This window comes from Sciurus carolinensis, chromosome 2, assembly GCF_902686445.1.
Source record: "Sciurus carolinensis chromosome 2, mSciCar1.2, whole genome shotgun sequence".
Taxonomy (NCBI): Eukaryota; Metazoa; Chordata; class Mammalia; order Rodentia; family Sciuridae; genus Sciurus; species Sciurus carolinensis.
Window position 1 is genome coordinate 189,008,336 of NC_062214.1, and position 25,702 is coordinate 189,034,037.

Genomic DNA, 25,702 nt, shown 5'->3' on the forward strand with positions numbered 1-25,702 from the left:
TGATGAAGATGTTCTTGACCTAAAAAGTAGTAATTGTTGCACAACTCGGTGAAGACACTGAAAACCAGTGTGTTATGTATCATAAGGGGAATTTTATGGTGTGTGTACTATATCTCCATAGCTCTGGGGGATTTATTTCTACATAGCCTAATAAATGACAGGCCATGTTTCTTTAGGGTGTGCTTAAAAAGTTACTTAAACTAAAAAAAATTACATTGGGTAACTTATTAAAAAGTTTAAAATGGGGGAGCAGGCATTAGCCATGATATTAGAAAAGATCTAGCTGTTTACTTCATTCCTCCATTTATTTTCTAATAGGTTTTCTGGTTTTCTATAGACCTGTTAGCTATTGATCAGCTATTATCAGACTAGCCCTTGCATTCAAGGAACCAGATTCACCTGGGAAATTTCTTTAAAAATAAATTCCCAAGCCTGTTCTTGGAAACTCCATTCACAAGGCCTGACCAAGGCCTGGGATGACTGTTTTTTCGTAAACTCCCAGTTGATTTGGATGCATTGTTGTGTTTGGCAACCACAACTTTAGGTTTTCTATTCTTCAGCTGCTAACAAATGAAGAATTTCCCCCTGTATTATGTTAGTGGAGTGAGCTAATAAATCCCATAAGATTTCTGAACGAACAGTTGTAAAATAGATTTCAAAAAGAAATGATGTAATAAGCATGATGTAAAAATTTATTACAGAGTGAGTTTGCAGCACGCCTTAATAAAATGGAGGTGGAACGTCAGAATTTGGCAGAAGCAGTTACTCTGGCAGAAAGAAGATACTCTGACGAAAAGAGGAGAGTCGATGAACTACAGCAGCAAGTCAAGCTGTACAAGTCAAACTTGGAGTCTTCTAAGCAGGAGCTAATCGATTACAAACAGAAAGCTACCAGAATACTCCAAGTAAGCTTGAAATGTGCACTTTTGAATGTTACGATGTGCCAGTTACCTGAGAGACGCCGACGTCTTACAGCTTCTCTGAGTAATTTGTTCATGTTTGGCCGAATTGCCTTGTTCTACTTAGAAATTTTATAAAAAAGATAAAATGTCATCTGGTTCTGCTTTTTTAAAAAAAATTGTTCTGCCACTACCTAGGTCAGCTTATACCTGATCACTGTGATGATATTAATGTCTTGTTGAGGGCCATTTTATTCTTCCTCATTGATCCCTCACTGAATTTTTCAAAGCGACTGATCTCAGTCTCATCCAGCTCTCAGAATCACCTCACCCAGCTTTTTTGCCCCTCCCCTAGCTCTGAGGTAACCTTACCTTTTATTTTGCCAAAAAAGACCATGGTTACCTAATGTAGTCTTACAACTTCTTTTTCCTGCGCCTCTCATATCAGAGAGAAAACGTGTTGTAGTTTTTTCCTCAGGTTTTTCCCCCCATACATTGATTTCTTCTCCTCAGTGAAGCCCGTCCTCCATAGGTCTGTCTCTTTTCTTCCTGCTTGTCTCCTTCTGCTGCTACCTCTGGCTTAGCTTATGAAAGACCACACATGGTTACTTAGTGGAAGAACAAAGACTAGATCTTGGGGCATTTGTCTAAGAAAAAAGCCAATCTTTTTAACTTTTTTACTACTTTACACTATTTCCCTGTCATCCTCCTTTCTTTCAAGTTCAGGTGTATCAGGATTATATATGTGCTGTTTCATGTCTTTAGAACTTGTTAACTTTAACTCCTTCATTTAATTTGTTTGCTTTCTCAAAAGCCCATAGTGACCTAAGTATGTATACTTTTTCTTTGTTTCTGCACATTTAGATTTTGGTAGGGTGTTTGACATTGTCTCCTTCCTACCTTCTAGAAACTCCTACCTTCAATGCCACTCACACCACCTTGGCTCTGTTTTTGTCCTGCTGCTGTTTCTACCTCTGTGAGGCCCTCTTCTTCACAGAGTAAAAATCTTCCTACAGTGTGTCCTAAACCCTTTTTCTTACCTCTCATTGTCATGTACTCACTGCTTTTGTCTGTCACCTCCTTGTACCTTCAAGCATGTATTTAACCCTAACCTTCTGACCCCAGTGTCTAGCTGCCTACTGACAGGCATGGGTTGTCCTGGTAATATTTTTGCCACCTGCCAAGAAAGCTTGAACTTACACAGTCACTTGCAAAATTTCTGCTATCCTGGTAATATTTTTGCCACCTGCCAAGAAAGCTTGAACTTACACAGTCACTTACAGATTTTCACAGGGTCACTTTGTACTCTACCTTTTTCCTTTAGCCCCAGTCTCCAAAACACCTTTTTGATTCTATCTCCATGAAAGATCATATCCTTCTCCTCCAAATCTTTCTAATTATTTGGGTTGTATCACTCTAATTTGTTCATTCATTGAGAAGGGACTTATGAGTGATCATTCTCTAGGCACCTGACAGGTGCTGAGGAGACAAAGCTCAGAAAACATATCATGCATTCAGCTTAGTGGGAAGAAACCAAAGTTCAAACTAAGGAAGAAAATAAAGTTACTGATGCAGTACGATGGGAACTTGAGAGAAAATACTCTTACAATGTACCTGGGGATGTCAGGGATCACTGCATTGAGGAGATACTGTGTAAAGAGAAGCTTGAAGGATGAATAGGAAGTCTCATGCTGAGGAAGAGATTTCAGACAGAACTGCCTGTGCCTGAGCCAGGGGACCTGAGAGAACATGGCATACCTGGTAGAGCTAGTTCCCTGTTATTGGAGCATAAAGTATTAGAGATTAAGAGATGGGAGAAAAGACCCAATGAAAGGCAAGAGCCAGATTGTGAAGGGCTTTGTATACCATGCAACGTTTTGATTTTATCCTGTAGGGAATGGGGGGGATGTTAAAGAATTTGAGTAGTATGGTCAGAGTTGAGTGTAATAACTATGGCGGCAGTGAAGAGGTTAGGTGAGAGGTGGACCTCCATCTTGTTCACAATTATATACCCGCACAGTGCCTGGTATACCAGAAATTATTGAATGCACTGAGGAGACAAAGGGTGGGTTGGTGAGATCAGAAGCAGGAGATGATAAAGAGGTGATCATAAGACAGAATAAGGACCTGAGCTGTTTGTGGCAGCTAGGCTGGCAAAGAGGATAGCTGATACATAGAAAGTAGAAAACAGGAGACTTGGGCACTGAATTAGAGGGAAGGAGAAGGCAGCAAATGGATCCAGGATGACTGCAGATTTCTGGTTTGCATATAGGAATGTTGTTCCCCTGTATTGTAAAAGGGAAAAACAGGAATGGCGGCAGGTTAGATTGAAGGAGATTATGACAAGTTATGGTGAATTTGCAAATTGATGTGACATTGTACTATAAGTATCAGGAAGGAATTAGAAACACAACCTGAAGCGTGAGCATTTTAGCCATGGGAAAATGACCTGTAAGTTGTGCACACAGTAAAATTAATCAAGTACAGTATGTAGGGCTGTGGTTGTGGCTCAGTGATAGAGGCACTAAGGTCCTATCCTCAGCACCACATAAAAATAAATAAATAAATAAATAAAGGCACTGTATCTGTCAACAACAAAAAATATATTTTTTTAAAAGTATGTTCCTGAGAGGGGAGAAGGACCAGGGGCTAATAACAGTCTTAAACATCAGCATTTACAGAACAAAGGAAAAGAGCCCACAGAAGAAAGACCCTGGGAAGGGAAGTGGTCAGAGATTGGAGAGAACAGAAAGAGACTGACACTTGCCATTCAAGGAAGGCAAGCAAAGGGAGAACCCAGCGAAGGTGACCAGAGCTGCACAGCCAGCTCTGGTGTGATGACACCAGAGTTCTTGGATTTGGCACTGGGAGGTCCCTGGGGATCTCACAAAGGAGAGTTCCAGGCTTCAGTGGAAGGTGAAGAAATGAAGACAGTGACAGTTTGACTATAGACACGAGGAAAGGACCATAGCCAGATGGGGATGTGAGGACAGGAGGTTTGGGTTGTTGTTGTTGTTTTTAAAATAGCTTAAAATCATTTAAGTGATCATGTTCATTACAGAAAATTTGAAGAACACAAAGTTTGAGGAAGGCAATAGAAATCACCTTAATTATACCACTGAAAGAAGGAAAAATTCTCTTTGATGGAGGAAAATGACTTTATAATAACATATTTAAAATGAAAGCTGTTATTGGTTATTACTGGTCTTGGTTATTGCTGGTCTAGAATTGGCCCTTTATTAACTGATCTTCATATGGCATATCTCTTCTTCCATTTCATCCTTCATGCCAGGGGTCCACAGACTTTCTCTATAAAGGACCAAGTAGTAAATACTGTAGGCTTTGTGGACTTGTATGTTTTCATTCTCTTTTTATTTTTGATAAATGTTCAAAAAACATGTTTTTAGCATATGAACTGTAAAATAAACAGGCCATAGGCCAGATTTGACCCATGGACCATGGTTTGTGAACATCTGCTTCATGAAACTACCAGACCAACCCTCATGAGATACATCTCTGGTCATATCACTCCCCTATCAACCTTTGGTAATTTTTTTTTTATAGCCTATCAGATAAAATTAAAAGTTTAGTCTGGTATCCGGAGCCCTCTGAAGTTGATCCTAATGTATAGTACCTTCTTGCAGAACCTCTGTGCTTTTGCATTCTTATGCTTCATTCTGGGTTTTCTCTACACTTTCAAAACTCCCAGCTATATATCAAGACCAGCATAAAAGCTCTTTCAAGCGATGCCATCTCTTCTCCTGAGGTGGTTTCTCTTGCTCGCTCAGCACTCTACAAGTGATCTGACCACATCCCTCTTGCATTGAGTTTTTTGCCTTCCACTGGATATGTGTAGTTTCCCTTTTTAGTTGATGAGGCAAGAGGGTACTGTCTGGGGTGAGAGACATTATCTTCATTACACAGAACACTAGGCACAGTACTAAACTTGTGATAGGGTTTCCATAACTATTTGTTGAATAGAATGTGACAGGGGGGATAAAATGAGAAAAAAAAATGAGGAAAAACCTTGGGGTTTTGTTATCATTGTTTGTGGTACTGGGGATTGAACGCAGGGATGCTCTAAAACTTAGCTATATCCCTGACCCCCCCCCCCTTTTCTTTTAAAGTAGAAGTGATTTTATTTTATTCATTTCTTTATATGTGGTGTTGAGAATTGAACCCATTGCCTCACAAGTGCTGGGCAAGTGCTCTACCACTGAGCCACAACCCCCACCCAGACCCTTTCTATTTTTTATTTGAAGCAGGGTCTCACTAAGTTGCTAAGGCTGACCTCAAAATTAGTGTCCTCCTACCTTAGCCTCCTGGGATTATAAGCGTGTACCACCATGCCCAGCAAGAAAAATCTTCTGGATGAGAAATTTTCAACTATAATATGATTGTGTGAACTAAAATCCAAGGACATTGTGTAGCAAGGATCTATTGGATTTTTATTCCCATAGATTTAATGATCTGTGGACTTTCTTTGTTGGATATAATGATTGGATTATTTCCATAGTTGGTTAGTTTTTGTGTGGTGGGGTTTACTCAGTATACAAGTGTAGAGCATAACAGACATAGGTAATATAACTCAGTGGTAGTGTGTGCTTAGCAACGCATGATGCCCTGGGTTCCATCTCCTATACCACCAAGAAAAAAATAAAATAAAAATCTGTATGCACTCTAATGTCTGCCTTGCTTAGATATATTTCTTTTTTTTTTTTATAACAGTCTAAAGAAAAATTGATTAACAGCTTAAAGGAAGGCTCTGGTTTTGAAGGTTTAGATAGCAGTACTGCTAACAGCATGGAGCTAGAAGAACTTCGGCATGAAAAGGAGATGCAGAAGGAGGAAATACAGAAGTTGATGTGCCAGATACATCAGCTCAGGTCTGAGCTACAGGTAAGATGGACTATGGTTCAGTTTCTCAGACAGCCATTTGCCCCAGATATTGTCAGTGTGAGAGGTGATGGATTCTGTACTCTGGAGGAAAGAGCATTATTGAAACAATGTGTGAAACTTCTGTGGGAATATTACTTACGATATAGAAGTGAATCTAAAGGGTTCTGATTCATTGAATGACTATAACTGTAAGGGAATAACAAACATATTTCCTTTCACAAATACTTAGCAGGTACTGCCATGTACCTAGACTTAAGAGTTATAACAGGGAACAAGACAGAAGCTTTAAGTTTGCAAATCTTGACATCGTAGTTGTTAAAAACAGATTTGGGCTTGTCTGTAAAACTGGGATGTTTTCTAATATTATCATGGGCTCAGTGATGCCCTTTTAATTATAGGGTTATGTGTAATCTTCAAATTCATAGTCTGTATAATTACTGTATTTAATCGAAAAATAAAATTGGACTGTTTCTTTCATATTTACACATGGGATTTTTGACATAAATATCGTAGGAGCAAGTGTCTGAGAATGGTAGTTCACTACCCAAGTACAGGGTAGTGAACTTTCTTTTCTTTAAAAAAAAATAAACTTTGTAGGAATATTCATCTGTGCATTCACTGTGCAAGTTGTTGACGTGTAGGACTTGTGAACTCCAAAGGAAGTATGGAGGTTGTGTTGACAGGCTATCTTGTCTAGAGCAGAGGCTTGAATATCACAGTCTCTGGTATTTAATAGATGTTAATTTGCATGAGGTGTTTTATCTAGCTGACCCTTAGTTTCTTCATGTGTAAATGAAGCTAAACAATAGTTCTCTTCAAAGTGAAAAACAAAGTTGATCAAACAGAGAAGACAGTAAGGAATCATGAACAGAATCTACAAGAACTATGGGATATCATGGAAAGGCCAAATTGAAGAATTATCGGGATTGAGGAAGGCTTAGAGAATCAAACCAAAGGAATGAACAATCTATTCAATGAAATAATATCAGAAAATTTCCCAAATTTGAAGAATGAAATGGAAAATCAAGTACAAGAGGCTTATAGAACTGCAAATACACAAAATTACAATAGACCCACACCAAGGCACATTATAATGAAAATACCTAACATACAAAATAAAGACAGAATTTTAAAGGCTGCGAGAGAAAAGAATCAAATTACATTCACGGGGAAACCAATACGGATATCAACAGATTTTTCAATCCAGACCCTAAAAGCTAGAAGGGCCTGGAACAACATTTTTCAAGCTCTGAAAGAAAATGGATGCCAACCAAGAATCTTATACCCAGCAAAACTTACCTTCAGATTTGACGATGAAATAAAATCCTTCCATGATAAACAAAAGCTAAAAGAATTTACAAAAAGAAAACCAGCTTTACAGAACATTCTCAGCAAAATAGTCCATGAGGAAGAGATGAAAAACAACAATGTAAATCAGCAAAGGGAGGAACTACCCTAAAGGAACAACCAAATAAAGGAGAAATCAAGTGGTGTTAAAAAAAAAAAAAAAAAAAAAGAGCCAAATGACTGGGAATACAAATCATATCTCAATAATAACCCTGAATGTTAATGGCCTGCAATCATCAATCAAAAGACACAGACTGGCAGATTGGATTAAAAAGAAAGATCCAACAATTTGCTGCCTACAAGAGACTCATCTCATAGAAAGAGATTCCCACAGACTAAAGGTGAAAGGATGGGGGAAAACATACCATGCACGTGGACACAGCAGCAAAAAAGCCAGAGTATCCATCCTCATATCAGATAATGTGGACTTCAAGCCAAAGTTAGAAGGGATAAAGAAGGACATTTCATACTGCTTAAGGGAAGCATAAATCAGCAAGACATAACAATCATAAATATCTATGCCCCAAACAGTGGCTCATCCATATATGTCAAGCAAATCCTTCTCAATGCCAGAAATTCAAATAGACCACAACACAATAATACTAGGTGATTTTAACACACCTCTCTCACCACTAGACAGATCCTCCAAACAGAAATTGAACAAAGAAACCATAGATCTCAAAAACACAATCAATAACTTAGACTTAACAGACATTTATAGAATATATCATCCAACAAAGAGCGAATACACTTTCTTCTCAGCAGCACATGGATCCTTCTCTAAAATAGACTATATATTATGCCACAAAGCTACTGTTAGCAAATACAAGAAGATATAGTACCTTGTATTCTATCAGATCATAATGGATTGAAATTAGAAATAAATGACAGAGTAAAAAACAGAAACTACTCCAACACCTGGAGATTAAATAATACGCTATTGTATGATGAATGGATAACAGAAGATATCAGGAAGGAAATTTAAAAATTCTTAGAGTTAAATGAGAACAAAGAAACAACATATCAAAATCTCTGGGACACTATGAAAGCAGTTCTTAGAGGAAAATTTATTTCATGAAGTGCATTCAATAAAAGAAGAAAAAATCAGCAAATAAACGACCTAACTCTACGGCTCAAAGCCCTAGAAAAAGAAGAACAGAGCAACACCAGAAGTAGTAGAAGACAGGAAGTAGTTAAAATCAGAGCTGAAATGAATGAAATTGAAACAAAAGAAACAATTGAAAAAATTGACAAAATAAATAGTTGGTTCTTTGAAAAAATAAACAAAATTGATAAACCCTTAGCCACACTAACAAAGAGAAGAAGAGGGAAAACCCAAATTACTAAAATTCGGAATGAACAAGGAAATATCACAACAGACATGATTGAAATATAAAACATAATTAGAAGCTATTGTGAAAATCTATACTCCAACAAAATAGAAAATCTCGAAGACATCAGCAGGTTTCTAGAGACATATGAATTACCTAAACTGAATGAGGAGGACATACACAATTTAAATAGATCAATTTCAAGTAATGAAATAGAAGAAATCATCAAAAGCCTACCAGCAAAGAAAAGTCTGGGACCAGATGGGTTCTCAGCTGAGTTCTACTAAACCTTTAAAGAAGAGCTCATTCCAGTACTTCTCAAAGTATTTCATGAAACAAAACAGGAGGGAACCCTCCCAAACTCATTCTATGAAGCCAATATCACCCTGATACCTAAACCAGACAGAGACACATCGAGGAAAGAAAATTTCAGACCAATATCCTTAATGAACATTGATGCAAAAATTCTCAACAAAATCTTAGAAAATCGCATGTAAAAATATATTAAAAAGATAGTGCACCACAATAAAGTGGGTTTTATCCCAGGAATGCAAGGTTGGTTCAACATCTGGAAATCAATAAATGTAATTCACCATATTAATAGACTTAAAGTCAAGAATCACATGATTATTGTGATAGATGCAGAAAAAGCATTTGATAAAATACAGCATCCCTTCATGCTCAAAACACTGGAAAAAATAGGGATAGTGGGAACATTCCTTAACATTGTAAAGGCCATCTATACTAAGCCCATGGCCAATATCATTCTAAAGGAAATATCACAACAGACATGATTGAAATATAAAACATAATTAGAAGCTATTGTGAAAATCTATACTCCAACAAAATAGAAAATCTCGAAGACATCAACAGGTGAAAAACTGAAAGCATTTCCCCTAAAAACTGGAACAAGGCAGGGATGCCCTCTTTCACCACTCTATTCAACATTGTCCTCGAAACTCTAGCCAGAGCAATTAGACAGACCAAGGAAATTAAAGGGATACAAACAGGAAAAGAACTCAAACTATCCCTATTTGCTGATGACATGATTATATATTTAGAGGAACCAGAAAATTCCACCAGAAAACTTTTAGAACTCATAAGTGAATTCAGTAAAGCAGCAGGATATAAGATTAATGCTCATAAATTCAATGCATTTTTATACATAAGTGATGAATCTTCAGAAAGAGAAGTTAGGAAAACTACCCCATTCACAATAGCTTCAAAAAAAAAATAAAATACTTGGGAATCAATCTAACAAAAGAGGTGAAAGACCTCTACAATGAGAACTACAGAACACTAAAGAAAGAAATTAAAGAAAACCTTAGAAGATGGAAAGATCTCCCATGTTCTTGGATAGGCAGAACTAATATTGTCAAAATGGCCATACTACCAAAAGTGCTATACAGATTCAATGCAATTCCAATTAAAATCCCAATGACGTACCTTACAGAAATAGAGCAAGTAATCATGAAATTCATCTGGAAGAATAAGAAACCCAGAATAGCTAAAGCAATCCTTAGCAGGAAGAGTGAAGCAGGGGGAATCGCAATACCAGAACTTCAACTATACTACAAAGCAATAGTAACAAAAACGGCATTGTATTGGCACCAAAATAGACAGGTAGATCAATGTTACAGAATAGAGGACACGGACACAAACCCAAATAAATATAATTTTCTCATACTAGACAAAGGGGCCGAAAATATGCAATGGAGAAAAGAGAGCGTGTTCAGCAAATGGTGCTGGGAAAACTGGAAAACCATATGCAACAGAATGAAACTAAACCCCTATCTCTCACCTTGCACGAAAATGAACTCACAATGGATCAACAACCTTGAAATCAGACCAGAGACCCTGTATCTTATAGAAGAAAAAGTAGGTCCAAATCTTCTACTTGTTGGCTTAGGATCAGACTTCCTTAACAGGACTCCCATAGCTCAAGAAATAAAAACAAGAATCAATAACTGGGACAGATTCAAACTAAATAGCTTTCTGTCGGCAAAGGAAACTATCAGCAATGCAAAGGGCGAGCCTACAGAGTGGGAGAAAATCTTTGCCACTCATACTTCAGATAGAGCACTAATTTCCAGATTATATACAGAACTCAAAAAACTCTACACCAAGAATACAAATAACCCAATCAACAAATGGGCTAAGGATATGAACAGACACTTCACCAAAGACGATCTACAAGTAATCAACAAACATATGAAAAAAATGTTCACCATCTTTAGTAATAAGAGAAATGCAAATCAAAACTACACTAAGATTCCATCTCACCCCAATTAGAATGGCGATTATCAAGAATACAAGCAACAATAGGTGTTGGAGAGGATGTGGGGAAAAAGGTACTCTCATACATTGCTGGTGGGGTTGCAAATTAGTGCAGCCACTCTGGAAAGCAGTGTGAGATTCCTTAGAAAACTTGGAAAGGACCCACCATTTGACCCCGCTATCCCACTCCTCAGCCTATACCCAAAGGACTTAAAATCGGCGTACTATAGAGATTCAGCCACAATAATGTTCATAGCTACTCAATTCACAATAGCCAGATTGTGGAACCAATCTAGATGCCCCTCAATTGATGAATGGATAAAGAAACTGTGATATATATATATATATATATACACCATGGAATATTACTCAGCCGTAAAGAATAATAAAATTATGGCATTTGCAGGCAAATGGATACAGTTGGAGAATATCATGCTAAGTGAGATAAGCCAATCTCAAAAAACCAAAGGATGAATGATCTCACTGATAAGCAGATGATGACACATATAGGGGGTGGGAAGGGGGCAGGAATAGAGAAAGGAGGGACTGTATAGAGGGATAAGAGGGGTAGAAGGGGTGGGGGGGAGAAAAAAAATAACAATGAATCAAAAACTATTACCCTAGGTAAATGTATGATTACACAAATGGTATGTACAAACAGAGAAACAAGATGTATCCCATTTGTTCACAATAAAAATGAATTAAAAAAAAAAAAGTGAGGATAGTACATAAAGGGCCTAGCATTGTTTTTGATATGTAATAGACCTTCAATAAATAGTAACTGCTAGTGTTTCTAGATTTTTTTTTATATTCCTTAAAGTAGGATTCTTTTTCTTAATGTGTAAATAATTTTGAATTCCAAAGAATTCAATTCTATGACTTAGAAATTGGGTAGATAATAAATTTATAACTGTTCCATGTCTTTTGGGTGAGATGATTAAAAATATGATCTGTTTTATTTAATAACTTATACCAGTCATAAACATCATTGACCTAGTTTTCTACCCCTTGAAGTTTATGAAATCTACAATAAAAAGTATTATGTCCAACAAAATAGAAGTGTCAACAATTATAACAATTATAACAGTTACTGATGTTTCACCAAGCACTTGACATGTGACCATATATTTATTCCTTACCATAACCCTGTGAGGGTGATTATTATTCTCTTTTATACTCAAGGCTATTTAGGTACCAGAAGGAAAGTAACTTGCCACCAGACAGTAAAGTGGCAGAACCAGGATTAGAACTGTAGTCTAACTCCAGAATGTATATTCTTAACCACTGTACATTCTGCCTTTCAAGAGTTTGCCTGATTTAGTCAGACTGATGACAAAGATTAATCTACTTTCTGATAACCCCCAAAATTCAGGAAAAAATAAAAAGAATTATTGTTTTTTCCTCTAAATTCACAAAGTTGTATGAGCTTAAAGGACTGCACTTTGATTATCTGGAAGGTTGGTCTCAGGACTTTAAAATAATATCTGAAGTTCAAGAGTTTGTGGACGTAACAGACGAGCTTAAAAGAGAAGGTTCCAAGAGGTAAAATACAAAAATAAGATGCTTTCAATCTCCTGTAGAATCATTATGAATGGACTTTGGCTTAACCCATGTGGGAAAAATGTAGAAACCTAGAGCTATGTTCTTTGCATTAGTAGATTTGACAGGAAATCCAGAAAGTGGTTTTGAGTTTGAAGAAGTGAAAGTATTAGAAGGGAAGATGTGAAATCAGATAATAGTAATAAAACTAAAAGAAGAAAATAATATGCTAACCTCAGGTGAGGTAAAAATTTTATTCTTTCTGTATATTAATTCCTGGTGCATATACACAGACACACACAAATTGTAACCTACAATAATGAGAACTAATGCCGTGAAGTCCTTTTTGGTCTTATGTTTCTGTTCTTTTTGAAACTGTTTTAGCTTTAGAGTAGAGACATAAATCTCTCAGCAAGCCACTGTCCATTCACACACATGAAATCCCATGGTTTATGTGCCGTTGCAGCTGCAGCATCCTGTTCATTCGGCCCACTGTTAGCTGTATTACACAGTGAAGGTGTGTGGGGTGGGTGCGTCTTATGGGCTGAAACATGTCTCATTCATCTTTATCCCTCCGGTGCCTGCTGAGCCCAGTTCATGACTCACGATGACTGCTCCATACATGTTGCACTGAATGGTTAATTATTGCTTTCTACATGTAAGGTTCTTCTTTTTAGGACATGGAGGCTCAGCAGGTTAGTGAAGCAGAATCAGCAAGAGAACAGTTACAAGATTTGCAAGACCAGATAGCTGGGCAGAAAACCTCTAAACAAGAGCTAGAAACAGAATTGGAGCGACTAAAGCAGGTAAGATTCTGTGAGATTCTGAGATGGACGGTTTTTAAGGAAGGCTCTGTCTTCTAATGGTCAGATGAGAGGACTCCCTTTCAGGAGAGCTTAGAGTGTGGGCTTTCAAGATGTGTATTGTAGATGGGGACTTATAGCTTCCCCTACCGTAACTTACCACCCTTCTTGTTTTTTGATTTACCAGATGAAAAATAGAGGCACAAAATGGCAAATATGACTTTCCTAAGATTGTAAAACTAATTAGAGAATAGAATAGAACCCAGAATTCCTACCTCAGAGTCCATAATTCTTTCTACTACCCTTTGTCTCTATTTTGTGATATTTCCTTGTCAGGGGTATGTATGAATAGAAAACTTAAAACACACAGATTGTTGATTTTCATAGTTGACTATGTTTGTACTTTCTAGGAACTCTGGTAGATACTATTTAATAGAAACACTGTGTTAGTGCCCCAGGAACTGTTCTTCTGTTTGAGAAAACATCCTTATACAGACCATTCTTTAAAATTGTATTTCATTGTTCAGTTAACAGTAATTTGTTCTCTAAGCCAAATTACTGTATATGTATTTATTTAGTTTTTATATTAAGAGAGTTAATATTAAGCACCTTTATAGCTATATTTTCAGAATGAGATTCTGTATTTAATGTTAATATTTCTAATACACTAAGTAGCTACATTATTACAGGCACTTAGTAGATAGTATCTTATTTCATACAATAAAATCACTATAGTTCTCTTCATTTTACAGAAAATTGTTCTTATAATTCTCAGTGTATTACATATAACATTTCAGCTTTCTATTTAAATTTTCTATTATTTTTCATGCCATTTGCTCTTAGATTCTGATTCTGTGGATTCTTAGATTCTTTTTTTTTAAATATTTTTATTAGTTGTTGATGAACCTTTATTTATTTGTATGTGGTGCTGAGAATCGAACCCAGTGCCTCACACATGCTAGGTAAGTGCTCTGTCACTGAGCCACAATCCCAGCCCCTTAGATTCTTTAATTTTTTTATTACAATTTATCATGAATGTAGCACTTAAAATCTATTTCCTGAGTAGTAAAAGTCACCAAGCAGCAACCTTCAGGTTGTGTCACAGGCTATTTTATTTCATTTCATCATAAGATTAGCTGTCCTTTCAGAAATTGCACTTTATTCAAGGAGCTGTTGCATATTAAAAGGCAACAGTGTGACGTGCTTGGTGGTCCTAGGATCATTTTCATCCTGGTAGGGCAGGTGGTTTTACTGCATCCTCTCCCCAGTACCCTTTTTAAAATGAGGGAGCCACATAGGAAAATGTACTAAAGTTAACTCTAGGCTATTTATTTAGTAATTGATTTCAGCCTTGACTTTTGGTGCTTGCCTAGAGGGGGGTAAAAGCACACTTTACCAGTTGTGATTCTCCTGCCCTGATTTCCCCTCAAATTGTCTCTTTTTACTTAGATCCAGTTTTTCAGTCTGAAAGGAGCAGGTTGAGCTGAGTATCTGAAGTAGTCCCCTGCAGTTTGAGTTCTTGTTGCTGGGGCTTCTTCCTATAGCTCTCTTCTTGCTGCTTTATCACTCTGTTGCATAGAGACGTAGTGCTTTTGAAAGTTCTTAGCAACTCTTAATTCCTCTTTCTTCCCCCTTCTACATTGTACTTCAGTGATTTGGGCACATTTTTGGATTGGCATATACTTGGCTCTTAGATTCCAACTGGCCTTCTGTCCATTGTACAAATCATGCATTAGTGCAGCTATGAGTGAATCCAGAGGTGTCCCCCCCCCACATCACTCGCAGCCTGAGCAAAACAGGTGGAAAATATTGCCTGATACATTGACGCACGTGAAGAGCTGCTCAGCATCATTAATCATTAGGGAAATGTGAATTGAAATCACTATGAGATGCCAGTACATACCCACTAGAATAGCTCCTCATTAAGACTGGACAAAGTGTTGAAAAGGTGTGGGAGGCTGGAGCTCTTACTGCAGAAGACAGTATGGCAGGTTTTTTTCCTTTAAGGGGGATATACTTAAGGTCCAGAAGTTCTATTCTTTATGTTATCCACCACAGAAAAATTAAAATATGACCACATAAAGACTTGTGCTTGGGTCTTCGTAGAAACTTTATTCAGAAAAGCTGAAAACTAGAAAGAATCTAATTATCCATCGGAAGAATAACAAATTATAGCATGCCCATACAAGGAAATAGTACTTGGCAATTAAAAGGAATGATCAATCGATATAAGCTGCACGTGGAAACATTATGCTAAGTGAAAGAAGCAAGACACCAAACATAATATAGGTGTTGGGGTTGTGGCTCAGTGGTAGAGCACTTGTGTGTGAGGCACTGGGTTCAAGTCTCAGCACCATATATGAGTAGATGAATAAAATAAATGTCCATCAACATTTAAAAAAATATTTTTAAAAAATACTGTAAGTTTCCATTTCAAAACGCATTCTTTAGAAAAGACAAAACTATAGTGATAGAAATAGGCCACTGGTTATCAGGAGCCAGGGGACAGGAGGGGATTGAAAAACAGTGCATAACTTCTTGAGGGGATGGAAATGTTCATCATGGTTGTGATTTGGAGAATTAAACCTCCATATAACCGATTTTTACATAGTTCAGTGAGATAAGAAGAAAAAATTAAGAGGCCATGACCTGAATTTACCACCAGTTGATTGTGTACGTTTTAATTTTCTTTAAAAAGGTGACTTTTTTTTTTTTTGTCTACTTCCCAGAAATATATCCCCTACCACTTAGTGTGACAGCAAAATTGGGTTAAGCTTTTCCATTTTTTATGTTTATATATAAATTTTTAAAAAGTCAAAATACATCTTAATTTTTATTTTTCTGTAATCACTGAATATTATTACACATTTTCCAAAAGTATAATAATAATGGCTGTATAATATTCCGCAGTAGGGATGGACTATCATTTGTTTACTTAAACAATGAACTCCTATTTTTTAACATTTCTGTTTTTATTGTTTTCTAAAATTTTTGCTGATTGTCCTAGTATGAATATCTTTAACTTTAAATCTTTTGTTTCTTTAAATTAGATATATGAGAATGGAATTACTAGATCAAAAACTATAAATCTTTCAGGCTTATGATATATTTTGCCAATTGTTTTTCAGAAGGGGTTTGTATCAATTTGTTAATAATGATAAAGTTTCTCTTTCCATCCTCGCATATATTAAATATAACATTAGATAACATTAGATATAATTAAACATTTGTTTTCCTAACTTATTGCTTAATTTACATTTCTTTGATTATTAGTAGAGTGAACCTTATCCCTGTGTTTGGTAGTAGAAATGATATTGCTGGAGAAAAGGATACTATTTCTCTTTCAAACATCCATTTTGTTGTTGTATATTGATCTTTCTAAACAGTTTGAAATTTCTATATATATTGAGGAAATCAGCCTTTTTTCTTTTTATATATACATATATATATATTTTTTTCGTTGTTGATGGGCCTTTATTTTATTCATTTATTTATATGCAGTGCTGAGGATCAGACCCAGTGCCTCACACACACTAGGCAAGTACTTTACTACTGAGCCACGACCCGGCCCCAATTAGCCTTTTTTCTAAGATATGAATTATAAAAAATGATTTATCAACTGCTTTTTAGTTTGCACAGGTCTTTTATTTTGCTTTGTCATATATGTAATGAATATTTTCTCCAGTTTGTTGTCATCATTATTAGTATTATTACATACCTGCATACATTGTTGGAAGATAAAAATATTTTGTTTTATGATAACTTATCCTGTTAACAGATATGCTTGGACCTGTATTTACATCAAGTTGTAATATTAGCTATTCATCAGAGCCATCCAGATCTCTGTATTTATCATTCAGTGTATAATTAGCATGTTATTGATGGGTCCCCTCTATAGGTCAGGCACTGTTTTAGGTATTGGGGATGGTATAGGGACACTGATTTAGCTTTATTCCATTTATGCCTCATTTTGTAGGAATTCCACTATATAGAAGAAGATCTGTATCGAACAAAGAACACATTGCAAAGCAGAATTAAAGATCGTGAAGAAGAAATTCAAAAACTCAGGAATCAGGTAGGAATTAGCATTCACAACTTGGGGAAAATGTCATAATAAAGCTGCCTTTTTTTTAAAAAGATGCAGTAAGATATTCTCTTTCCATGTTTTTATCTGAGTTCTGTTGTAAGTTATTTTCAGACTGGTGAATATCTTGTGCCATTTAAGTCTACATTTGCTATATGCTCTGACTTGCCTCTCTGTACAGTCACCTGAGGTTAGAATTACCCCCAAAATTTCATACCTTCTGATTTCAGTGTGATTGTGCTGATTTGTCAGTTTTCTAATGGTGGATTATTTTTCCTAAGAAAACACAAATAGGGCTGGGGAGATAGCTCAGTTGGTAGAGTGCTTGCTTGACAAGCACAAGGCCCTGGGTTCAATCCCCAGCACCGCCAAAAAAAAAAAGAAAACACAAATAACAGTGATACGTCTTCTATTAATGATTGATCAAATGTCCATAAAAAAGTCACTAAGACATTTTTAAACTCTAAAAATCTAAACTTAAAGAAAATGACCCCCATGTGCCTACCACCCAGATCTACCAAAGCCTTTATCATTGTGATTGTACATTGTCCTTTCCTCCTTTACACACTTCACAAATGTAGGCAAGGGAAGAGGGAACACTTAAATCAGCTCTTCCCAAATCTTATAAAAGTTGAGACAAAATATTTTAAAACATTTTTAAATTATGAACTGCTTTTCAAGTCTGAGAACGTAAACTGAAATTACTTTTCATGGTTCAAATTACATCATTAGCTGACTAAAAAATGAAGAATCGATAATCTATATGAATTATTTAAATAACTGATGAGTCCATTATACATTAAGTCTATCTAAATATAAAGGATCTTGCTAGCAGAAAGTCAAAGATATGAAAAAAGGAGCAAAGACTACATGGCTTAACCCTTAGATAAGTGTTTCTGTATGTAGTAAATATTTTTGAGTGCTTAGTAGGTCTAAAATATTATTGTGTTATTTTGGCTTTAGGTGTTTGTTTAATCAGTCGGTTTTTATTCTTGTTTTGTTTTGGTATTAGAGATTGAACCAGGGCCTAGTGCATACTAAGCATTTGTCTATTGCTGAGCTACACCCTCTAACTTGTGCTGTTTTGGCTAATCAAAAATTAGCCTTAGAAGAATTTCCATACTAAGCATTTGTCTATTGCTGAGCTACACCCTCTAACTTGTGCTGTTTTGGCTAATCAAAAATTAGCCTTAGAAGAATTTCTCTTAAAGATTTTTCTTCTTGAGGTGGGGTTGTGGCTTGGTGGTAGAACACTTGCCTAGCACATGTGAGGCACTGGGTTTGATCCTGAGCACCACATAAAAAAATAAACGAATAAAATAAAGTTTAAAAAATTAAAAAAAAAATAAATTGGATGATCAAAATTAAAATTGCTCATCAAGAGACATCAGTACAAAAATGAGAGAAAGCAAGTCATAGACTGGGAGAGATTTATAATACATCTGTCTGACAAAGGATTTGTAACCAGGCTAAAAGTTCCTACTACTAATAAGACACACAACCATTGTTTTTAGCTGATGGAAGCTATTGAGACCTTCACAAAGGCAGGTACATGGAGGGTCAGAGGGGCACATGTGTGGGTACTCAATCAAAGTCATCAGTTAGATACACCACTGCACACCCCTTAGAGTGGCAAAAATTAAAGGTTGGAGGTGCCACTTGTTGGTGAGGATATGGTGCAACTGGAACTCGCACATGCTCTGGAGACACTCAGCAGCATGACCACTGTGGAGTGGTGGTTCTTTCTGACGGGGTTAACATGCATCTCCCTATGACCCTAGGTACTAACTTAATGTAACTGAAGGTGGATATCCACAAAAAAGCATGAGTAGTCATAATGTGTATGTCTTTAAGTAGCTAGAAACTGGACATACTCCAGACGTCCATCAGCAGGTAAATTGATAAGCAAGTTGTGAAGCACTCAGCAGTAAACAAACAAAATAACTCATGTAACAACTTAGTCACTTTATGACTCCATTTATAGGAAATTCAAGAATAGACAGAACCAAATTCTTTTTTTCTTTTTCTTTTCTTTTTTTTTCTTTTTTTTTTTTTTTTTTGGTGCTGGGAATTGAACCCAGGGCCTTGTGCTTGCAAGGCAAGCACCCTACCAACTGAGCTATATCCCCAACCTGGCAGAACCAAATTCTGATGATAGAAATCAGAATAGTGGTTGTCTGTGGTGATAGAAATATTCTTTTGTTTTGTCTAAAGTCATATAGCTAGAAAATTGCAGAAGAGAGATGAGAACCTGGAAGTGTGCCCTTTGCACCTACACCACAACTGTTGATTTATGGAGGGTTTTGGACCCTAGTTGAGAAGTTTGAACTGTGACCTGGAAACCTGTGCTTTCGAACATTTTGACCATGCTATAGCAGTAGGAAATACAGTTTGTAGCTATGTCAATATCATGTGCATTCACACACACAAAACCAAAACAGAAATTTCATAGTATAATACCTCCACAGGCTAAGTGATATCTGAATGTCAGCAAACATTCCATTCTGTTCTATTACATTTTTTAAGGGCTCATTTTGAGCTACCAAATTCATCTTATGACAGAAACAGTTCGAAAATCTCTTCTGTAGACATTAATGAATCATTCAAGTTTTGAAAAAATAATGCCACAGTATACATGTGAGAATGTAGTAATATGATTTGTATATTGTTTTACTTTAATTTTCTGTAATAATTTTATGAACACTTTGTCTTTCAGCTTACCAATAAAACTTTAAGTAACAGCAGTCAGTCTGAGTTAGAAAGTCGACTCCATCAGCTAACAGAGACCCTCATCCAGAAGCAGACCATGCTGGAGAGTCTCAGCACGGAAAAGAACTCCCTGGTCTTTCAGCTGGAGCGCCTAGAGCAGCAGATGAGCTCTGCCTCCACAAGTCCCGTCAACATGTCTGGAATTGAGAATGGAGAAGGTAACCCACAAAAAGAACACAGCACTCAAACACGATTTTGAAAAGCTATAGAAAGACCATTTTTGTTCGAAAAGAAACTTCATTCCGTGAAGAACCCAGCATTCTCCTGAAGTGAGACCTGGGCCATGTGCTGGAGTGTTAGTATAGTAAGATGGATAGTGGGCTAATGAGTGTCCTCACAGGTGTTAGGCTTGGAGGAAGGAATCCTGAACACTGGTCATCATGCTGAAATCTGTAAGGTATTTAACAGATGATGCTGACAAAGTAGATAACTCATAGAGAAGAGCTGTCGGGAAACTTAAAGCACAATTTGTTTTAGTAATCTTCCAATAATTATGAGTATGAAAGGTGATATGCAATTCACAGTAGTTCATCCATGCTTTATAATTTTAAAAGAGAAATTTATAATTTTCCAGAATACATATTCAAAAATAATGTGCTAGTATAAGTATCAGAGATCAGATTTTTAATCTTTGAACCTCATAAATTCTACATGCAGTCATTCAGCAAACCTTTCAGTTCTATGACTTAAAAATTCTTTAACAAAAAGAAATTTTTAAAGAGATACAGAGTACCCAGTGTGGGAAAGAAATTGTAGTTTAAGTAGGGTAGTCAAAGAAGAACTCATTGGAAAGTGACAATTAAGTCCCAGAGGAGGAAAAGAAGTGAACTATGAGGACGCCTAGAGAGAACAGGCAGAGAAAAAAACAGGTGCAAAGGACCTGAGGCAGGTGTGTTCCTGAATGTTCAGGAACAGAAAGGAAGCCAGTGCAGCTAGAGGGGACTGGGTGAGGGAAAAAGAAGGGTAAGAATTCAGAGAGCTTGAATGAAACTCTGTAGGCCTGCATAAGGACTCTTTCTCTGAATAAAGCAGGAAGCCATTGAGGCTCTTGAGAGCCTCTAATCTAAGTTACATTTTATCAGGGTGCCTCTGGCTGCTGTGTAAAAGTAGATTAAATCAGGAATGGACTGCAGAGGGCTGAGGGCTGAGGCAGGGAGGTGAGGAAAGCCATTGCATCAGTTCATATGAGAGATGGTGATTTCGACCAGAGTGGGACTGGAGGGGGGTCAGTTGAGGACATACTTACAGGTGAGTTGACTGTTTGCTGGCAGACTGGGTGCGAAGTTGCAGAGAAAGGAGTGAAGGGTTTGGGCCTGAGCATTTGGATTATGTTGTCACAGTGGGTTGGGGAAAACAGCAGGAGAGGAAGGTTGGCAGGGGGTGTAAGAAGTCACATCTGTAGTGTTGGACCTGCAGCATCTGAGGTGTCCTAGACATCCAGAGGGAGGGACACAGGCAAGGGTGGGTTGAGCGGGGGAGTCAGGACTAGAGATAGGAATTTGGGAGTCAAAGTCCTCAGCGTCATACAACGACTGTCCAGCCTCAGTCCTGCTGCACAGGAGCAGAGGTCATTCGAACTGATTCTCGCCACACCAGTTATTTGTAAACTTCGACTTTTGCTAAAATTATTTTCTTCATTTTTATTTGTTTTATTTTTGTGGATATGGAAAGTTGATTTTGGTGTCAGTACATTAATCTGTTTTCTTATTTAAATAGGCACACGTTTGCGAAATGTTCCTGTTCTTTTTAATGATGCAGAAACTAACCTAGCAGGAATGTATGGGAAAGTTCGCAAAGCTGCTAGTTCCATTGACCAATTTAGGTAAGCAGTACCTGTCAGGATGAGTGATCAGCTCTTTTTAGAATGCCTTCCAGTAGGTACAATCACAGTGAGTTCCATCTGGCCGAGCTGATATTTAAAGTGACATTAACCTTGTTCCTTTTGCAATATTTCAATGCCAGGAGGTTGCTTCAAGAGGTCTGCCAGTGCCTACACTTTATGGAACATTACTAACCCTGACCATTTCTCTTCATTGTACAACAAACTATTTCTCATTGAATCTCATTGAGAAGTCTTTCTACCTCATGTAAAATTATCCATTTGATTGTCTTATCCCAGTACTCTATGTATGAATAGAAGAAAAGATGTTGCTGTATCTAACTGAACAGCATATTTTTATTCAAAGCACATAATACATAGAATTTGTGTAGTATTATATTTGCATGTAAATTTTTTGTGCTAGTAGACATTTACCTTATTGAGAAATGTTTTAGCAGTTTGCATATATAGCCTTGATAAAGTTCATGTCTAAATAACCTATGCTCTTTTGCCTCTTGATGTTTATAATTAGACAGTTTTAATGAATTATTACATAATAAAATAGTCTCTCTGACCTTTCTGTGTCAGAATAGAGCTATATTATTGAAAATAATGAGAATAATATACTAAGATTCCTGAAGTAGGATGGGAGAAGGATGCCACAGTCATCATCTCCAAACTGAGTGCATGAATTTCGGCTCTTCACTTACTCAGCATGCATAGCGCAATGTGTTGTGTGGTGTCAGTGAGAGAATCAGAAGGTGTGCATACATGTGTCCATCTTCATAGGGAAGGAAGGTTGAACAGGCCAGGTGTAAGTAATATGGTCAGGACGCCACACGCTTCCAGCCCATTTACTCAGATGTTCACTGAGTTTCTACAGCCTCGTCCTTTAAAAGCTCATATCCATGCAAAAGCTTCCAGATGAGCTATTTACCAGTTATGCCAACCAGACTCCTTTTCCCTGTTCATGTGGCTTGCCTCATCTTTTGTAACTTCTTTAGTTCCAAACAGAAAAATTATTTAGAGAGGGACCAAGTTTATCTTCTGTATTTGTGGTCATAGAATTAAAAGAAATGCCTTGTGCTAAAGTTTAACAGCCAAGCCCAAATAACAACTGCAACATTTTTATATGGTTATCTGAAGTAACCATTTAACAATCTACTATAAAAATCATTCTTCTATGATGACCATATAAGTAGTTTAAGTTTGTGAAATTTAAAAAAAAAATAATTAAATATTAACACAGAAAGGTTTGTCTTGCGTGTAATTCTCTTCTCTCTCTTCCCCACCCATTTAGTATTCGTCTGGGAATTTTCCTCCGAAGATACCCCATAGCGCGAGTGTTTGTAATCATATATATGGTAAGTAACAGTGCCGCACTTGATGTGGGTTTTTTAAATTTTTCTAGGTGCAAATCTTGTTAATATTTTAGCAGTCAGTTTTAAAAGAGAATAACTCTTATTTTTTGTAGTAAGTTTTCTTTCCTTAGGGCTATGGTGTAACTGTGGTAGAACACTTGCCTCAGCTGCCTGAGGCCCTGGCTTCCATCCCAGCTCTGTACCAAAAAAAAGAAAAAGTACTTTCTTTTTAAGTAGACCATTCAAAGGCTTTACAACAAATAAATTTAAGTTCAGTTTAATAGTTACCTCCATTTTAAACCTCTCTAATGATAAAAGTACAGTAAAAATGATTAGTTCCATTTTTATCTTCATGTAATAAAGTTGCTTTAATTATTTTCATGTGTTTTGCTTTGTTTTCCAAACAGATGTCAAAGCTCATTTATTTCCTTCCAGATTTTTCTTTTTCTTTTTTTTTAAGTTTGTTTATTCATTTACTTATTTGTGGTGCTGGGGATGAAACGGGAGCTCTCACACATGCTAGACAAGCATTCCACCACTGAGCCAAATCCCAGTCCTTCCTTCCAGATTTCTAAGCTTTAATAAAACGGTCACAGTAATTCAGGATGCCATTGCATATGTCCTGTGTGCCTCAAAAGCCCACTCACAGTGCCGGGTGGGTGTGTCTCTTAATGGATGGGTTGAATTAAGATGGGCTGTTTTCTTGAAAAGTATTAAAAATCTACTTTAAAAGAAATTTCCATATGAACCACTAGAGGGAAGAATTATTCCTCTAAATAAAAACTTGTTAAGGAGGGAGGATGGGGAGAACCAAAAAGAAGAGTGGCATCAGAAAGGATTCAGAACACACCCCACAGCAACCAGTTCCCTTCCAGGTGTTGGAGACTGAGACACAGATACCATCTGTCAGCACATGACGCCGCATGTTGAACACTGCAAGGTGGCAAGGCACTAAGGGACTCTCACTTCATTTCAGCATTACCCTGAGGGAATTAGAAGAGACTTGTCCCTGGATCGCACAGAAGCCCTAAGTCAGCCTGTGACACTGAAGGCATTACACCTATCAAAGAATATTTTCCCAGCTAGTCGCAGTGGCACATGTCTCAGGAGGCTGAAGCAGAAGGACACTTGTTCAAGCCAGCCTTAACACCTTAGTGAGGCCCTCAGCAACTCAGCAAGACCCTGTCTCGGAATAAAACACAAAAAGGGCTGGGGATGTGGCTCAATGGCTAAGTGCCCCTGAGTTCAATCCCTGGAACCAAAAAAAAAGTGTTTCCCCATATCCTCTTTACCAAGTCTTTGCTAAACTCTCTCAAAACACCAGCCATAGCTGTTCCCATCAACTCCCTGTATATCTAATGACTAATCCTGCCGTCTGCTCTGCATGATCACCTGATTGGCCGTCTATGTTCTGGTGTGCATGTTAGGAGGGTGTTGAAGCTCATGGGTTGACTCCTCTCCACAGAGAATTCTGTGGGCAGGACAACTCTTGATGACCCTGCCTGCACTGAGCTCATGCAGTCGTTCAGTTGTTCCTTCATTTTTCATCCAGGAAGCATGTGCAGAGCTCCCATTGAGACTTGGTGCCTCCCATAGGGGATTTAGAGACAGGAGGCACCGCCCCTGCCCTCAGCGCACTGCTCAGCAGGCCTGTGGGGAAGACTGGTTTATTGACTAATTCATAAATTTGTTGTTGTTTTCCCCCATTTTTAGGCTTTGCTTCACCTCTGGGTCATGATTGTCCTGTTGACTTATACACCAGAAATGCACCATGACCAACCGTATGGCAAATGAACTGAGCCTGGTCGTTGTGATGATTGTCTCACTAGGCCTGGAATCTGTGGGAAGGCCAGTTGCCTAAACTGCCAAGAAGGGTGCACATGATGATTTTATCACTACAAGCTTTTAACTTTTTAAGTTATTATACAACTACTCTGCTACCTAAATCTCCCTCTTATTTCCTTCAAATGGTAAGAGTTTCTAAAACAGACAAACAATAATTTAACAAGCTCAACTCTGCTTTTTCTGAGTCCAGTGGTCTTAATATATATAGATACTGGGGTTGTTCACCTTTGTACAGACCTCCCTGTATTTTAGGTGACACTGATTATGGGTTGTAATCAGGGAAATGAATTGTATTTAGTGATAAAAATAAACAGTTTTCTTTTTTGGTAATTCAGTCTGCTTTTGTATTTTCATATATTTAACTTTGCAGATTTACTTTTTACATGTTAAAGGCCCGATTGGTGTAAATCTTTTTGTAAATACATAAATAAAATTTCCTGTGCATTTTTTCTTTTTTAAATAATGGTTTTTCATCCCCATTAAATAAATAAGACCTTTGCAGATGAATTTCAGTGAGTGGTGCCAGAAATCACAGCTGAAATCCCTCATGGGTGACCTTAGGGGATTGCTGCTGCTCCTGAGGAAGCTCTCGACTGGTAACCCTGGCTCTTGCCTTCTTCCACCCAGAGCCAGAGGCCCCTCCATCCCAGCTGACCTCCATCTTGTTGTCTGCACACCACTGTCTTCCTCCTCTTTTCCATTTCTCCAGCCTGTGCCTTGGGTGAGCAT

The 25,702-nt window shown here is 37.3% G+C and overlaps 1 protein-coding gene across 1 annotated transcript in view; it reads left to right on the top strand.

Moving 5' to 3' along the window:
- The window catches only part of Golga5 (golgin A5), a 39,781-nt gene extending 14,478 nt beyond the window's left edge, over positions 1–25,303 (top strand). Inside the window, exons 6-13 of the mRNA XM_047541256.1 lie at positions 702–905; positions 5,628–5,798; positions 12,970–13,098; positions 17,072–17,170; positions 19,896–20,106; positions 21,665–21,770; positions 23,068–23,131; positions 24,842–25,303. Coding sequence (XP_047397212.1) covers positions 702–905; positions 5,628–5,798; positions 12,970–13,098; positions 17,072–17,170; positions 19,896–20,106; positions 21,665–21,770; positions 23,068–23,131; positions 24,842–24,922 — 1,065 coding nt within the window. The 3' untranslated portion in view covers positions 24,923–25,303. The remainder of the gene's footprint in view (positions 1–701; positions 906–5,627; positions 5,799–12,969; positions 13,099–17,071; positions 17,171–19,895; positions 20,107–21,664; positions 21,771–23,067; positions 23,132–24,841) is intronic.
- The last annotated feature ends 399 nt before the right edge of the window (positions 25,304–25,702 follow it).